The sequence below is a fragment of the Alosa alosa genome, chromosome 5 (assembly GCF_017589495.1).
Source record: "Alosa alosa isolate M-15738 ecotype Scorff River chromosome 5, AALO_Geno_1.1, whole genome shotgun sequence".
NCBI lineage: Eukaryota > Metazoa > Chordata > Actinopteri > Clupeiformes > Clupeidae > Alosa > Alosa alosa.
Genome location: NC_063193.1, coordinates 18926543 through 18944042, shown reverse-complemented (window position 1 = coordinate 18944042; position 17500 = coordinate 18926543). Strand labels below are relative to the sequence as shown.

General features: G+C 47.3%; 2 protein-coding genes across 4 annotated transcripts in view; one reads left to right on the top strand and one right to left on the bottom strand.

Annotated features, from left to right (window-relative positions):
* The window catches only part of unc5ca (unc-5 netrin receptor Ca), a 140512-nt gene extending 132194 nt beyond the window's left edge, over positions 1-8318 (top strand). Inside the window, 5 exon segments of the mRNA XM_048243938.1 lie at positions 2064-2297; positions 3282-3431; positions 3920-4084; positions 6148-6326; positions 8056-8318. Of these exon segments, the coding sequence (XP_048099895.1) occupies positions 2064-2297; positions 3282-3431; positions 3920-4084; positions 6148-6326; positions 8056-8215 (888 nt within the window). The 3' untranslated portion in view covers positions 8216-8318.
* A 3907-nt stretch (positions 8319-12225) lies between these two features.
* bmpr1ba (bone morphogenetic protein receptor, type IBa) overlaps positions 12226-17500 on the bottom strand; it is a 50951-nt gene continuing 45676 nt past the window's right edge. For all 3 annotated transcript variants that reach the window (XM_048243669.1, XM_048243671.1, XM_048243670.1), the window contains exons 7-12: positions 17345-17483; positions 16576-16768; positions 14903-15200; positions 14423-14598; positions 13803-13933; positions 12226-13502 (exon numbers count right to left, since the gene is read on the bottom strand). In XM_048243669.1, coding sequence (XP_048099626.1) covers positions 13377-13502; positions 13803-13933; positions 14423-14598; positions 14903-15200; positions 16576-16768; positions 17345-17483 — 1063 coding nt within the window. In that variant the 3' untranslated portion in view covers positions 12226-13376. The remainder of the gene's footprint in view (positions 13503-13802; positions 13934-14422; positions 14599-14902; positions 15201-16575; positions 16769-17344; positions 17484-17500) is intronic.

The window sequence follows — 17500 nt, the reverse complement described above, 5'->3', positions numbered from 1 at the left end:
AAGTGTGGAGAATATCAGCGTCTCGTTGCGTCTCTCTGACATTAAGCGGAGAAGTTATCTCCATCAGGCGCTAGCTTGGAGAGACGAGGTCTTCACTTTACTGTGTTGTCTAGAACACCACCCTGCTGTGTCATGTTACACTGTAGCAATGACTGGCTATGGAAAACCCTTATCTCCCACACGCGAGCTCATTTCTCCAATCCTTCAAGCCACCGCAGCATAAATCGCTCTGACATTTAGCTACACATTAGAGTCGCTCTTATTTCAGTAGTGATGCCTCTAGTGTAATTTCTCGCATCACATCAACATATATCCGATGACAGTTGCTTTCAGTTTGCCCTTATTTTTAGCAGACTGTGAAAAAAGGCACCGCATGCTATGGTAGCCTCAGGTATATATTTTGTTCGTATCCATGTCCAAATGTTGACATTTATGTCTCAGACCATGATAATTCAATAGCTATACGAAAACATATGATGAATGCGAAACATATGGTCTCTCTCTCTAACCCCTTTCCCACACGGAGCCGTTAAGATGCTAATAAATTCAGCGGGGCTCGGTTGAGGTGGCTCGACCGCTGCGCTCTCAGGCTTCTAATGAGCTTTTGCCTCCTTTCTTCCCGTCGCTGATTTGACCATTTGTTTAGAGTGGCTAGTGCTCAGGAAAAGAGCCGAGACCAGGGGACCGTGTTGGACATTAAAAGAGATGGGGGGGGGACTCAATTCCCGTGCTTTCAAAAGCACACTAGGGAGCTGCCTATAGCCTACCTCCATGCCTGGGAAAGAAACGAAGGAAAAGAGGTGTATTTACAGACAAAACAATATGTGTGATATTGAGGTAATTGGATAAAATTTGCAAGAGCATTCATAAATCCTCTTTAAAATTGCCCGTGCTTTCATCTCCCTATTGCTCTCTCCACTACTCTACCCTTTTCTCTCTGTCTTTCACTGTTCTCTGTCTTTCTCTTGTTCTCTTTCTCCCTCTCTCCCCCACCATTTCTATCCTTCTTTTCTGTTGTTTAATGACTGGAGCCTGATCCTAGTTCTCTCCAGAGACTAGTAAAGAGAGCTAATGACCATTCTGGAAATGGCTGTTAAACGGCCAAGCTTACTGTAAAGTATTTTTAATTCCTTTTCAGGTTTACCCCCACTCATAATAGGCCAGAAATGAATGATGGTGTGAGGCTCATGTGTGGGCATCAGGATGATAAATAATAAAAGTGAGAGAGCATCACAGCTTGAGCCGCTGTCTGCCCGCATCAGGCGCTAATGAAACGGGAACAGGCTTCTAGGCTCAGGGACGTATTAGAGGGGTCAATCCTTGGGTGGGCTATAGATCTCCTCTGGTGGTGCTCTACACACACACACACACACACACACACACACACACACACACACATACACGGCACACACACACAGAAGTCTATGAATATTATGCACGGTTTCTGTCTGTCTCTTTTGATTGTGCTCTGTTTGTGTCTCACAAACAGGGTCATTCAAATTCACTCACACACAAAGACGTCAGGAATCTGTGTAAAGTCTGTCCTCAGCAATGCAATACATAGCCACAAAGGCTTTATACAGATGTAGACATTACATGCATGCTAACGCTCTCGTACACAAACATACACACGGTCAAAACTCCACCTCCTATCATCCTAGAGGATACACTTATGTATGTGGACTCACTTTAAGTCTTGCGTGCGGCCACACTGACACAAGGCCATTCAAGCACAATCACATACCGTAGCCAATATGACAAAGAAGACAGACATCTAAGTGAAGGCTGCACTCAGCAATCCAATAAACAGACAGAAACATGTATATCATACCAATGCAATGTGACCAATGTCACACACACACACACACACACACACACACACACACACACACACACACACACACACAAACACACACAATCATACAGACTTGCATCCACCGCAGATAAACTCAAATCCAACCTGAAATCCTTTCATCCTACATCTCGCCTTAATCTCCCTCACTGTGCACAATGATCCGTTTATCCTCCCATTCAATTGCTCTCTGACTCCTCCGCTCCTCCAGGAGGTGGTGGTGGTGGGGGAGGAGAACTTCGCCACCCCTTGCTACATCCAGATGGACGAGGAGGCGTGCCACGTCCTCACCGAGACGCTGGGAACCTACTGCCTGGTTGGCCAGTCCATCAGCAAGGCCACGGCCAAGCGGCTGAAGCTGGCCATCTTCGGACCGGTCAGCACCACCGCTCTGGAGTATCACATCCGCGTGTACTGCCTGGACGACACGCAAGATGCCTTGAAGGTAAGAACAGCATGGATTTACTTTCTTCCCTACTCTTACCTACCCTCATTGTCACACTCTAATGTTGGTTGATGAATGCACAATATACTGTATGCCTATTTTAACCACCAAACTTAACTGGACAAAAACCACAAACTGTGGCTGCCTTGGCAAATGTAGTAGTAGAAATGAATGAGCTCCTTAAAAATCAGTAATGTCTCTGTTTTTTCTATTATTATTCATTTCAATTCGCCCATTTTTTTGTCTTTTGTCTATTAATGTGATGTACAACTGTCCTTGGTTTTGACTTTTATTTTAAGTGTGATGACCGGTCAGTGTTTGTGTGTTATTGTTCTGTTAGTCTTCCAAAACTTTCGATAGTAAATCACAAAATGCACCAGTTTGTGTCCTTTCTTCTCCTATTGGCGTGCCCCTGACGGACCTGACCAGCTCAATCAGCCGTGTTTTACAGGGGAAGTTAATGAACTCTGCAGTAGGATGTTAAGGCACTCCTGATACAAATAAACAGGACAATCATGTTGTTACAGAGCTCTCCGTTAGTTAGTTTGGACCGTAAGTGTTCACCCAGGCACAGTGAAGGCAGAGGCAGAGACCCATGATTCATGAAAATGTAATATGCACACAAAGCTTATTTTGTGCATTATAGGTTCCTGTGTTGCTGAAGCATAAATATTGCTTACCTATCCAAGTGTCCAAAGCAATAAGGCAACATTATCCATACACTCAAATATTTATTAATTAGGATAGTATATATGGTCTTTTGATCCCGTGAGGGAAACTAGTTACAGCCGCTATTATTTTGAGATCATGCTTGAATTTGACGGACCATCACAAATGTCGATTGGACATGTTCTGCATGTAGTGTTGCAGAAGCTCAAATGTAGCTAATGCGGGTTACTTTATCATCCAACACCAAGCACGCCACCACGCCGGTTGGCCTGCAGAGCAGCCTTTGATGTTTTGTCACGGTCTGGCCGCCCACAGGAGGTGCTGCAGATGGAGAAGCAGATTGGCGGGAAGCTGCTGGACGAACCAAAAACGCTGAACTTCAAGGACAGCACCCACAACCTCCGCCTCTCTGTCCACGACATCCCTCACGGCGAGTGGAAGAGCAAGCTGCTGGCCAAGTACCAGGTACGCATCCTACCGCTGTAGGCCTTAGCCCTCCAGGGGGTGCTCTTCAAGCCCACGGGGGTGGTGTGGGGGGTGGTGGAAGGAGAGGGAGGCTTCTGGGCATTGTTATTCACTACTGAGCCATGGGAATGAGGGTGTGAATATGCTGTGAGGCCATGAGGCTGTCAGAATGCTCCTACAATTTTTTTTTCCCCTTCAAACTGTTTTAAACCCTGTGGAAGCATCTTAGGCGAGGGTTGTCCTCGTCTGAACCAGCCCTGGGACTATGGAGACTTGAAAGAGATAGACAACATAGGCCTCTTTAATTTGCAATCCCACCCTGCCTTTCCTTTATATAATGAGTCCATGAGCACGGTCTCCCCGCTCCTGCATTCTAACCTCTCTCCCTTCACCTGTGTGTGTGTGATGTGTGTGTGCGTATGTGTGTGTGTGTGTGTGTGCGTGTGTGCGCGTGTGTGTGTGCGCATGTGTGTCTGTGCGGCCAACAGGAGATCCCCTTCTACCAGGTGTGGAGTGGCTGCCAGCGGACCCTGCACTGCACCTTCACCCTGGAGCGCTTCAGCATCGCCACCATCGAGCTGGACTGCAAGCTCTGCGTCCGGCAGGTGGAGGGCGAGGGCCAGATCTTTCAGCTCAACACCGCCCTCTCCGAGGTAGGCTACGTTCCTACTGCTGATTGACACCATCTCGGGCCGGTTTCCCAGACATGGATGAAGCCTAGTCCACGACTGTAAGCTCATTTTCAGGGGAAATCTTCATCGGCGTTCTCTATTAGTCCAGGACTAGGCCCAAGCCATGTCTGTGAAACTGGCCGTGCAAGTAAAACTATTGCTGTAACAATAATAAAGTAATACATGACTGACACTGGTGTATTGAAAATGCTAGGTTGCATTTTGTATGCCTAGAGTGCATAACTTGCAGCAATGCTACTGAATATGGTTGCAGAAAGATAGTCCCGTAGTGGTTTTTGAAGAAAATATATTGGCACAGCAGCTTCTTTTTTTTTTCTCAATATTTTTAATATTGGATTGCTGAATTGCTTTTCAAGGTCAGTTTGGCAGTGTTGCTGTAAAATCTGCTATGTAAAACTCTGTGTATTGGTCATTGAAGGCAGGCCAGTGAAACCCGCTTTGATCCATGCTGTCCTGGAGCACTGAGTGGAAGAATTCCTCTCCGTTATTGATTGCGAGCCATCAGCTCCCTGTCTCTAAATGTTTGCTGTCTCCATAGGGGTTAATTAAAGCTCCTGGATTGTAAAAGAAGGCCTCGGAGCGCTAAATAAATAAATAATCTCTCACTTATTGACCCGGCCCCCGCTCCCCACGGCATTTTAAATTTTGCTCCTGGATGAGGCATCGGAATCCCATCCATTTCCGCAGCGTTCTCATGGCTCGCTGCTCCGTCTTCTCTCTCTCTCTTGCTCCCGCCCGTCAGGTAAAACCAACGCCTCCGTCCATCGTCCGTCGGGCTCCTTGCTTACAGGAAGGGCCGATTCTCTCTCCCCTCAGCCGCACGGCTGCTGTCACCCCCTGAATCCACTCAAGCTCTAATCCCCCATCAGGCTCGCTCACCTCTCTGCTGAAATGGACTTGTAATACCGCCGATAGAGCTGTCCTCGAGTAGTATATTTTCAAGGAAATATGACTAGTTCTTACCACTCCATACAGAAAAATGGCCTCTTAAGAAATGCTTCTTTCAAAACAAATACTGCATTTAAAATCTATCCTTCGAGACATAAAGAGAGAGAGAGAGCAAGACTCAGAGAGAGAAGAGAGAGAGAGAGAACAAGAGAGAGAGAGAGAGTCTGCTTTGGCTCATTGTATTGTATGAAAAGCTCTGTGTCAATAATGTTTTTCTCTTAAAATCCTCAGTGGCCTGCTTCATCTCCCCTCTAATTGATAATCCTGTTTACACAGGCAGCGGTGCTGCAGTATTGTCTTGGGCTCGGTGCGGTTTGTTTTGGAGCGGAAATGTTTCAAGCCTCTCTTATGGCACTTAAAGGCAGGGGGAAAAAGCTGGGTTCCATAATGGGCTCTTTGTTTATTATTGGAATTCATTAAGGGAGGCATTTATAATCAGGCATAGCTGGCATTGCAGATGAGATGTGTGTGTGTGTGTGTGTGTGTGTGTGTGTGTGTGTGTGTGTGTTGTGGCGAGGGGGGAGGGAGAGCTATCCCTCCCATTGAGAGATGGATGAGGAGTTCGCTTTGGTAAAATTGCTTTACGGATGCCAAAGGAAGGCCAAAAGAGGAGAAAGCGAAAGAGAGAGGGAGGGAGGGATGGAGAGAGAGAGAGAGAGTGAGAGACGAGCCCACCACAGTCAGATCGCTGGAGACTGCTGTGTTCCTTGCCATGGTAACAACAGATGAGGGTGGTCGGTCCAGCCTTGCTGCGCGTCTCTTCTTTTCCGGTTTTGTTCCCTTCGACATTTTCTTGGACTGTTTGTTTGTTTATTTGTTTGTTTGTCCAGATCAGCATCCTGTCCATCTTTTTATGTAAATACAAAAGGACAAAAAAGAAAAAAACACAGAAAAGCCCCACAGTCTCACTGGAACAGGCTTCCAAACCCATGTGAAGGGTCCAGTGACATTAACGGACCACTGACCACTGCTGTGCTCTGCATGGACCACTGACCGCTCTGTGCTCTGCATGGACCACTGACCACTCTGTGCTCTGCATGGACCACTGACCGCTCTGTGTTTGCTCTTCTGTGCAGGACTCCCAGAGCATTGACACCTCGCTGATGGACCCGGCCAGCAACATCACCACGCTGGTGGGGCCCAGCGCCTTCCGCATCCCCCTGTCCATCCGCCAGAAGCTCTGCGGCAGCCTTGACGCGCCCCAGTCCCGTGGGAACGACTGGAGGATGCTGGCGCACAAACTCAACTTGGACAGGTCAGCACAGGCACATGCACACGCGCACACACACACACACAGACACACACACACACACACACACACACACAAACACACACACACACACACACACACACACACAACATATGCTGACAGTATACTGTACATAGTGTATCATAATACATAGTATATTGTTATCCATATAGTACAGGAATATACAGAAACACATACACACACACACACACCTGCAGATGTGTGGTACACACACACCACATAATGTGCAAACACAGGAACACACACATGGCACCAGCAGAGATATTTAGACAGTGAGAAAAGAAAGGCCATGTGAGTGCCAGAAACAGAATTTTGATGAAGTTAGTGAGAAAAACGTGCGCACACACACACACACACACACACACACACACACACACAAGGAGAAAAAAAGCCCAGCAGTGCGAGATCTTGGAAGCAGAACCCATCTGTCACATTTGATATGCACATAGCTAAATGAGGTGAGAGAGGCTGAACAGTGAGAGAGAAGAGAGAACGAAGGAAGTGAGAGAGAAAGAGAAGGAGAGAGAAAGAAAGAAAGAAAGCGAGGTTTGGAGGAGAGAATGTGGGGTCCTGCTGAAGCTAGCCCTTTTCACCTCCCTTTCCCACTGTATGGAGCAAAATCATGCTCTGTTTGCAGCTACTGAGTTCAGCTCCCAGCAGGAGAAGCCTTATCACAGGCTGCAGAGAAAGAGGGAGCGCAAGAGAGAGAGAGAGAGAGAGAACGAGGGAGGGCAAGGGAAGAAGAAAGGAAGGGTGGGAGGGAGGGAGAGCGGAGGACTGACATCCTGAGCTCAGTCTCCTAAGTCAGGCATGCATAATCAGAGAGGGTCAAAACGAAGGCACCGCAAAAGAGGGAAGAGAAAGCAGGAGAAGAAGAGCCAGAAGAGATAACCCCGCCCTGCAGCATGCAGTGCCTTTAATGCTGACCAACATGACAGCCCATGCAGGATCTGACCAAGCAAAAGGCCCTCTTTTTTTACACACAGAAAGTCTCGTTTGTCTTTTTTTTTTTTTTTTTTAACTCTTCCTTCATTTGATTAGGGGAGGCTTAGGAAATAGAGTTGCCAAGCTGCGTGTCAACTTAGAGTCACAAGTGTTTTGATCAAAGGAGAATGGGAGGGCTTAGAGTGCTGTGGGTGGCGTGGTGCGGCGTGGCAGCGGGGGGGGGGGGGGGGGGGCTGCGGGTGGGGGCTGCCTGTGCCTATAGGAGGCCCTGGTGCTGTTCCCCGGCCTGATTGATCAGGGCAGCTCTTCCCCACACGGCCCCGCGCGCGCCGCGCAGTCCTCTGGCATGTGTCCACTCCACTCTGGCTCTCTGTCACCATACGCAAACCAGACACACACACACACACACACACGCACACAGAGAGAGACAGAGAGACATAAACACACACACACACACACACACACACACACACGTACACGCTCACACACACACACCAGACAGAGAGACTAAATAAATCCCACACGTTGGCTTGGCCATTATCCCACCGGTCTGTCTGCCACCTTGTTCCAGCTCACAGGGACATGAACTACTTTGCCACCAAGTTGAGACTGTGTCCACTCCACTGGAGCTCTCTGTCTGCTCACACACACACACACACACACACACACACACACACACACCTACTCACACACACACACATACAGACACACAGACACACCTAATCACACTCCCTTGTAATGCTACCTTGTCCGTTTGTGTCTTGTTCAGGTACCTCAACTACTTTGCCACCAAGTCGAGTCCGACCGGTGTGATCCTGGACCTGTGGGAGGCGCAACACTTCCCCGACGGCAACCTCAACCAGCTGGCCGCCGTCCTGGAGGAAATGGGTCGCCATGAGAACATAGTCCCCATGGTGATAGAGCTGTGAGAGTGACCTCGGAGCGGAAGCGAGAGCCATACGGCGCTACTCCCACACACACACACACACACACAAGCGCGTGCACGGTGTGAAAGCGAGAGGAGAGAAGAGGTGGAGGAAGGGGGGTGTGGGGGCTTCAAGCGAACAAACAAGAGAATCCTTCACCAGATCACGCAGATCACAGACTGAAGTATGAAGAAGTATGATGAACAAAGAGACGGTCTGGGAGCAAAAAATATGAAAAAGAGAAAAACACTTACCTTGATAATGTTATGAATTGTGCTGTGATTTATCTTTTACTGACAAAACAACAAAGTGGACATATATATGAAACAAGAGTATTGGTTAAAGTTAAAACAAAAAAAAATCAAATCTCTTTCTATAGGTATTTCTATAGTCTTTTTCACTGTACGTGCACCTTCACGTACAGATTGTTTAATACAGTTTCCATGGAAACGATTTATGCTGCTGTCCAGATATGTGGATGATTCTCCCCATCGACCCCCACCCCCACCCAAGAGCGACCTTGAACAAGCAGGCTACTAACTAACTAATATTTGGAGTGGGAGGATGGGGCGGAGAGAGGAGATGTGGGGGCCAGATGTGGGGACCTCCGGGGGGTCCAGGGTTAGTTTCAGATGATATCAGCCATCCTCTCCCCTCAGTATCTATGTTCTACCCCGTCCTCTTCTCCCAGTCACACGACTCTAATTATGCACACGCCCCAGTCCCCCTCCTGGTCCACTTACGGTCAACCCCAGGAGAATCATTGTTGTTATTGTTTGTATGCATAAGTCATGTTTTTGCTTCATTTTTAAAAGGAAAAACATCTTTTTTTTTGTATCACATCTTATCTAACCTTTTCTTTCAGTGCTCTCCTTAACGTTTTTTTTTTCTTCAAAAAGAGTTTTTAGTTCACTGCTGCCACCTGGTGGAATAAGAGGAAACCTACATAGTCATATAGAATTGTGTAATTTTGAATTTGTAAATACAGGATATGTATACCAAGTACATTGAAGTGGCCTTTTCCAGTTGACTCCTATGACTATGTTTCTGTTTTGATTTCAGTGGGCTATTGTGTATTGGGGACTTTTGTTGTTCGTTTCGGTTTCGTTTCTCCTGTTTTTACAACAACAGTGCATTGGAGCACTTGCCGCTTATCAGACTATACTGACAAACAATTGTGTGTGTCCGCTTTTTACTAATAATGATGTCGACATGAATAGCCAGATCATTTGCAAAATGAATCTCTCGGTGTGCAGCGCTCATTTTTAACCAGCTGGAGAACATACAGATGAACCATTTCATGCTCAAGTTTTAAAGACATCAGAGTGTCAGTGTTGAGACATGCATTTTCTTTTTCAGTTTTTTTCAGAAACCTAAAATAAAATAAAATCACAGACACAGAAGAACTTACAGATTTAACATTCCTTGTTGCAGTATTCCCTCTGTATGGAATATGGGATTTTAAAAAATGGTGATTGATTTTTGTTCGCTTTACATGTTGCCTTTGTGGTTGACAATTTTGTGATGTTTCTGTTCGTGTTCCTATGTGACCACAAAACGATAAAATGTTTGACTCAAAAGCTTGTAGATCATTTAACGAATTTAATGGATATGGCGAGACTTAAATGATGATTGCCCAAGCCATCTTTTCATTTTTTTAAAAAAAGAACTCCAACCTCAGGCTCAACAAGGCTCAAGAGACGTACAGCAAGATGAATGGGAAAGCATTGGTATGAAAGCAGGATATCAGAGTATGCTATCATTATTGAGTAGAAACACTCAAATAACTTTCTTACGATGTTAAAATGACAACCATGTTAAAAAAATAATCCTGTTTGTATTTTCAGTTGGATTTGTTTGTTGTTTACTCATCACCGTGTTTGTAAAAGCTGTGTCTACTATGCAAAGTTGGCTTTCTTTATATAACTATGACTAGAGCAGTGCTAGTAAGTGCTTTTTATTTTGTTAAACTGATTTATACTCGTACGGTTTGTATAGTGAGGGTGTGGTCCGCTCTGGTTTGGCACGTTTCATTAATGACCCCTTGAAATTGCTCGCGTCTCCTCCCCTTGGTCAAGTTTATTTACTGTACAAAGTGTAAGAAAGAATTTTTAAAACAATTAATAAATTATATTTATAAGCAATGCTGAAAACTGTGCTCTGTGTGTGTTTTCTTTACATCACTTTAGAAACAAGTTTCACAGTTCTTTAAGCCCAGAAAAGGCTATTCAGATGTACCCATCACCACCCTGGACCACTGACATATTGCTTGACCTTTCGTGCAAAGTGAAATTGGTCATTGTGGTATTTTCACAGTGTTCAGGCAAGTAGGCAAAATAACTGGTATTTGGGCAAAATGAAGTAACATTAGGCTGAATAACTTGAACACAGGCGTATTGGGGGAACTGAATTACATTTTATTAAGGGAATGTAAAGCCTAGCACATCCATTAATTATATCACATTCATCAACTCTCATTTACAGGTATGTACAGATTAAATAAGGCACACGCCCTGAGGGAGAGGAGGAGGAAGGACTCCATTCTATACACACACAGCAAAACAAAGGAGACATTGATTGTGTTAAAACATAGGAGGGATGGGGGGGCGGGGGTCATGATGTGTTCACCTAGTTAGCCAGCTAACATAAGTAAACAGTCAGGGGAAGTCAGGGTTTCTCTCTTTAGCAGGTGCGTTGACACTTTCTAATGAATGTAGCACATTCTATTCAGACTGAACGTCTGTTGCTTTGTGAAAAACATTAACAGTATTTTTTTTCAACAGTTAGCCATCAAAACAGGGCAGGGCACACACTGCTTGTCCATTCTGACCAAAAATTAAAAGAAAACAAATCAGTGTGTGTTGGATTTCAATGCTAGTTTCAGAGTGTGGAACTAAACTGGTGCTTCAACACAGCAGTGTGTGTGTGTGTGTGTGTGTTTGTGTGTGTGAACTGTAAAATACAAACACCAGTCTCTGCTACAAAACTGCTACACTGAATCACTAACAAGACAGAGAGAAAGGCACTAATGACTGATGGGGGGGGGGGGTCCAGAACATTCTAAAGGAACTTAAGCGCCATACAGTAGCCCCAGATATCGCTCACACACTATCACACCTCTCTCTCACACACACACACACACACACTCACACTCGCACTCACACACTATCACACCTCTCTCTCACACACACACACACGCACGCACGCACGCACGCACGCACGCACGCACGCACACACACACACACACACACACACACACACACACACACACACACACACACAAAGATGATGGTTAGTTTAGTTTCCCACCACTGATAGGTGGACTACCTCAGGGCACTGAAACTCATGGATGGCAACAACCATATCTTGTGGAGGATTTTGTGAAAAATTAACATGTTGACATGACAATAAATTGAAATGGAAAGGCTTCCTTGACTCTCCTTCAAACTGTGCTTGTGTGTGTCTCATACCTGTCAACATTTAGCTTTCCAAAAACGGGATTTTTTTTTTTTTCGGGGCAGTGTTTATACCGGATCTGTGTTTGCATATTTAATATGTTTCATACACGTATTTCAACACTGCATTTCGGTCGTTGCTTTTACCTTACCATTACCTTATGCATGCCAGTTATGTATCCACCAGCTGCCTGCCTGCAGCCTACTTCCAAAACTCCAAAGCTGCTTGCTGTCAGATTTGGTTCCGAGGGAACAAGTTCAGCGTATCAACAACACTCAATAACAGTTTATGTGATGTGTTAATCAATTAAATTCCCAACAATTTCACAACAGCTAGTTCTGGAGTAGGCCATTCATCTAGCCCGCTTGCTTACGACGAGACTCAGGCTGCGCTGTTGGCACCCGTTTCCTTATTTGGGTTTTGGGTTGCCAGGTTTTAGCCTATGACAAAACGGTACAAAATTGAAACTAAGTGATCGTGTATGTGTAGGGTGTATTTCATACACAATCTGGCAACCTGAATGCATCAATGATTTTAAAATGAAGTTTGATGGCCATGCAAATGACGGGAGTTTTCCGGGAGAAATAACAAAACGGGAGGGTGCTGGGAGATGATCTTGAAATACGGGAGAAACCCGGGAAAAGCGGGAGTGTTGACAGGTATGGTGTGCCTGTCTGCCTCACAATGATACCGAGAATTACAATTCCACTCGTCGCCAGTGAATATAGACAGACATCTGTTATTGACCTTTAATGACCTCTACGTTACTTCAGTCTTTGGTTCAGGTATACCACCAGCCAGTGCACAACTAACAAAGTCCAAGAGAACTTAAAACAGAGAGAGAGAGAGAGAGAGAGAGAGAGAGAAAAGGGATGTACAGCCAATCCTGATTTGTCTTGCCCTTGTCCTCTGGTCAACAAACACATCGCGCCAGCCATCAGCAGGGGAACCAGGCAGTGGACGGAGTGGAGAAAAGTCAATACTGAGCTGAGGCCTCTGATTGTCCGAGCGACGCTGATCCCCTCGTGCGTGTCCCGCTGTTTGGTTCACAAACGCTGGGCTCTACCCCTCCACCACCCTCCATCCCTCCATCCCCCACCTCCATCTCCTCACTTCCGTCTCCTCAGCTTCCCTCCTCAGGAAGAAAATCAATAAACAAACAACAACAACATCAACATCAACACCAAAAAGTCTGTGGTCTAATAAAGCTTTCACAGAAAGCAACGAGGAGAAGCTTCTCTGCTGGCCGCCAGCACCGCGGGCTGTCCGTCCTTGCAGGGGCTCCCGAGCGCAGAGATCAAGGACAGACCACTTCCTTTTTAAAGGCACTACCTGCTGACCGCGTCCAGGCCTCTTGGACTAAATAATTCACTCCGTTAGATTTACCCACCCTAAACCCCACCGAAGGGGAAAAAACACCCTTCCCAAAACAGGTCTTCTCATCTCTTATCTCCCCTAGTTTCTCGTCGTTTCCTCTTCTGAGACACCCCCCCTCCTCCTCATCCTCCCTTCCTTCTTCCTCAACTTCTGTGCGGGGGGGGCGGCTCCTGCTGCTGGGCCAAACCTGACCCGACCTGATCTGGGGGGGCATCCCGTTTCGACCCAGTGGAGCAAGGGATTGTGGGTAGCTGAAGCGATATGTCTTTCTTGTTTTTTTGTGTTTTTTGTTTTTATTTGCTGCCGGCGCTGTTTGGTCGGTCGGCTCCTCTCAGAGCTTAATGTCCTGGGACTCGGACATCTTGGCCAGGGTCTTCTTGACGCGGAGGGCGGTGAGGCGAGAGGCCGGGTTGTGGGCCCAGCACTCGGTCATCAGTTTGCCCATCTGTCTCAGGCACTGCGCACACACACAGGGACAGGGACAAAAATAAACACACAACATGTCAATACAGCAAACACAGTTAGTTTGTTTGGAGAGAAAGAGACGGAGAGGGAGAAAGGAGAGGAGGAGAAGGAGAGTAGAGAGAGAGAGAGAGAGAAAGAATCAATGAAGGGGGGGGGGTGCAGTGTGGTTATGTTTGGTGTGGAAGTATATGTGTGTGTGTGTGTGTGTGTGGGTGTGTGTGTGTGTGTGTGTGTGTGGGGGGGTGTGTGTGTGTGTGTGCATTGGTGAGTGTGTGTCTCGTGTGGCCTTTACCTCGTCACTGCTCCATCTATTGGGGAATGAGGGTCGTAACCTCTTGATGCACACCACTTCCCTCATGTCTTCATATGAAGGATCAGTGGGCACAAGGTCGTGGTATGGTAACTGGTATTCTTCCACTATGCCTGCAAAACACCCACACACACCACCACCAACATGTCAACACCAGCGAACGACACACAAATATTACAAAAAACACTTCATGGAGAGGACCTTTTAAATAGTACATTTAGCATTTAAGCGTTTGCCAGAACACATCTCCTATTCACACTGTGTACTCTGAAAGCTATACCACAGGGGAGCATATACATCCTCTGAGAGTCTGATCCATTTTCTGTTTAAACATTTACACGTGTACATGGTTGCGTGTGGATGTGGCAGACTCGGCAGGGACACTCTCCTGGGTGCCTCTCTGGGAACTCACTGAGCCACTTTGAAGTGCTGCCAGCACCAACAGAGGGCCCGCTTGTTGAAAGCGGTTATGTAACGTGAGCGTGGCACTCCGCTCGCCGTGAGCCGGGAGGAATGACTGGGCACGACACGCGTGGCGGCGGGCAGCTTCGGAAAGGAACGCGATGTTGTTGGCTGGGGCCGGCGGATGCGGTGGGTCTTACCTCCGGACACGCATCTCCTGGCGATTTCCCACAGGATGAGGCCGAAGCTGTACATGTCGGCCATGATGTAGGACTGGAAGTGGTTGCGGTTGAGGCTCTCGTCCAGCACCTCCGGGGGCATGAAGCGCTTGGTGCCCACCCGCGTGTTGGGAGGGATGTCCACCTCGTTTGTGTCACTGGAAGAGAAAAACAGTTCTGATGAGCCATATTAAATGTTAGAGAACATGGATAAAAAAGATAAATAGAAAAATATGTTTTAATAGGGCTGTTTTGTTTTGTAATGTGTTGTATAGCATCAATTTAACTTTTAAACCCACTGAACAATAAGCTGAGGAAATATTATCTGTTCACTCTGTGAAGGGAGGGTTTTGGATTATAGTGCACTCCCCTCACTCTCTCTCTTTTTTTCTCTCTTTCCCTCTCTCTCTCTCTCTCTCTCTCTCTCTCTCCCCCCTCTCTCTGTCTCCCCCCTTCACTAACCTAATGAATTTGACGGCCAGGCCGAGGTCAGCGATGCAGCAGGTGCCGTTCTTCTTGACCAGGATGTTCTTGCTCTTTAGGTCGCGGTGGGCGATGGCCGGCTTGCCCTGCGTGCCAAAGATCTCGGTGTGCAGGTGGCACAGGCCCGAGACAGACGAGTAGGCCAGCCGCAGCATGGCCTTGGAGTCCAGCGTGGTGGACTTGAGGTAGTCGTAGAGCGAGCCGCTCTCGTGGTAGTCGGTGATCAGGTAGAGCTGCGTCCACGAGCCCGTGCCCTTGATGTCCGCCGCGATGAAGCCTGGAGGTGGACCGACAGATGGAGAGAGGAAAGGAGAGGGGGAGGGAGAGAGCGAGGGAGGAAAAGAGATGGAGAGAGAGAAAAAGAGGAGGGAAGAGGGGGAGGATGGGAGAAAAAGTGAGAGAAGCAGGGATGGGGAAAAAAAACAAAGAGGGAGGTAAGGAGATGTACAAGGGGCAAGGAGAGAAAAGAAAAGGAGGCAGAGAGAGAGAGAGAGAGAGAGAGAGGAGGGGAGAGGAGAGGAGGAGAGAGAGGAGGAGGAGAGGAGGGGAGAAAGAGAGAGGAGGAGGGAGAGAGAGATTCGTGGAGGTATAAGAGTAGAATGCTGAGAAGCCTGCGTGTTCGCACAGACATGGGTGGTTCAAGGGAGGGAAGTCATGTTTGATTTCATTCCACTAAGAACTGAGGCGGTTTCATCTGACAGCGAGGTCAGTGGCCTCAATAAATTCCGCGGGCAGCTTGTGCTAATGGGCTCGCTCAAAGGGACAACGTGTCAGCGATCGAGGACAGCCTCCACCACAGTTATCATTTGAGCCTCGGGGGGGTGAAGGGAGCCCCTCAGATTCATATAGTCTTTAGTATGCAATAACAACTATGGGTGTCTTCAAAACTGCTGGGGGTTACGTGAGGGTTACTGCTGGGGGATATGTTTTGACCCTGCTCCTCGACCCAGGAAAGTATTTTTGGAATATATTCTAATTTTTCCATCTTGTGTAGTTTGTGTAGGAGAACGGGGACATCATTAGTATAGCAACATAGTGTACGTGCCCTGAGGGCAGAATGATTTTGTCAGGCTACTTAGTTTTCAGGGCCCTGACTGAATTTACATCTACTGTACTGTTTGCCTATCTTGTCCCAACAACAACCTGTCATTTACTGGGCTTTGGATAGTCAATCAAACGGAGCAAGAAACTAATTTGAATGTCAGCTAGGAATCGTTTCTAAGTACACCCACCCGGTGGTGCAGTCTAGTTAGCTGTAGTGGGTACAGTATACTGTGATGTAGTAGTTAGCTGTAGTGGGTACAGTATACTGTGATGTAGTAGTTAGCTGTAGTGGATATACTGTGATGTTGTCTAGTTAGCTGTAGTGGGTATACTGTGATGTAGTCTAGTTAGCTGTAGTGGGTATACTGTGATGTAGTCTAGTTAGCTGTAGTGGATATACTGTGATCAACCCCAAATGTTACTACGTATCCTTGCCTATTTTAAGTGGGTATACTGCGTAGTCCTGCATATCACGTAGACTACACCACTGCACCCACCTACTCATAGGTGAGGGAAGAGCGGTCTGGCAGGTAGGACATTCTGGCTACCACCTTCTCCTGTGGCTGAGAACAGGTGGAACTGCTGTGTTTTTCCTTTCGGTTCCTTACCCAGTATGTTCTCGTGCCTCATCAGCACCGTCTGGTAGATCTCGGTCTCGCGGAACCAGCTGGCCTCCTCGGTGGTGAAGAACACCTTGACAGCCACCTTCTCGCCGCGCCACTTGCCCATCCACACCTCGCCGTAGCGGCCCTTGCCAATCTGCTTCACCATCTGGATCTGCTTGGCGATGGTGCGCTGCACCTAGAGGGGGACAGGGAGAGAGGAGGTGTTAGTTTGTGTGTGTGCGTGCGTGCGTGTACGTGCGTGCCTGTGTGTGCGTGTGTGCGTGCATGTGTGTGTGTGTGTGTGTGTGTGTGTGTGTGTGTATGTGCGTGCGTGTGTGTGCGTGCGTGTATGTGCGTGCCTGTGTGTGCGTGTGTGCGTGCATGTGTGTGTGTGTGTGTGTGTGTGTGTGTGCGTGCGTGCGCGTGCCTGTGTGTGTGTGTGTGTGTGTGTGTGTGTGTGTGTGTGTGTGTGTGTGTGTGTGAGTTGTGGAGGGGGGGATTGTACATTGTGTAACATTCAACCACCTGCTCTCCTGTTTCAATCATATTACTTGACACCAAGGCTTGCCAAGTACTAGCGCACAATAGGTGCACCCACATTAACACAATTACCCCTCTTAGGTTACATAAAAGCCAGGGTGATTAAGTAAACATGAAACTCTCCATCTAAAGCGGCCACTATGAAAACACTGTAATGGCTTTTTAAGGTGATGTAAGACTGGTGTGGTGGTGGTGGAGAGATGCTTTATTTAGTGTAGTGACTGGGTCTCACCAGCAGAGGGAGCCCTGAGCCACTGCCTGAGCTCTGCGACTGCTCAATCAGGTCCTTCAGGGACTCTCCGGGGGGGATGTAGGTCTCGTCCTGCTCCAGACCCATGCTGTAGCGCGGACGCGACTCCTGACGCTTGTACCTGCAACAAGATCCATG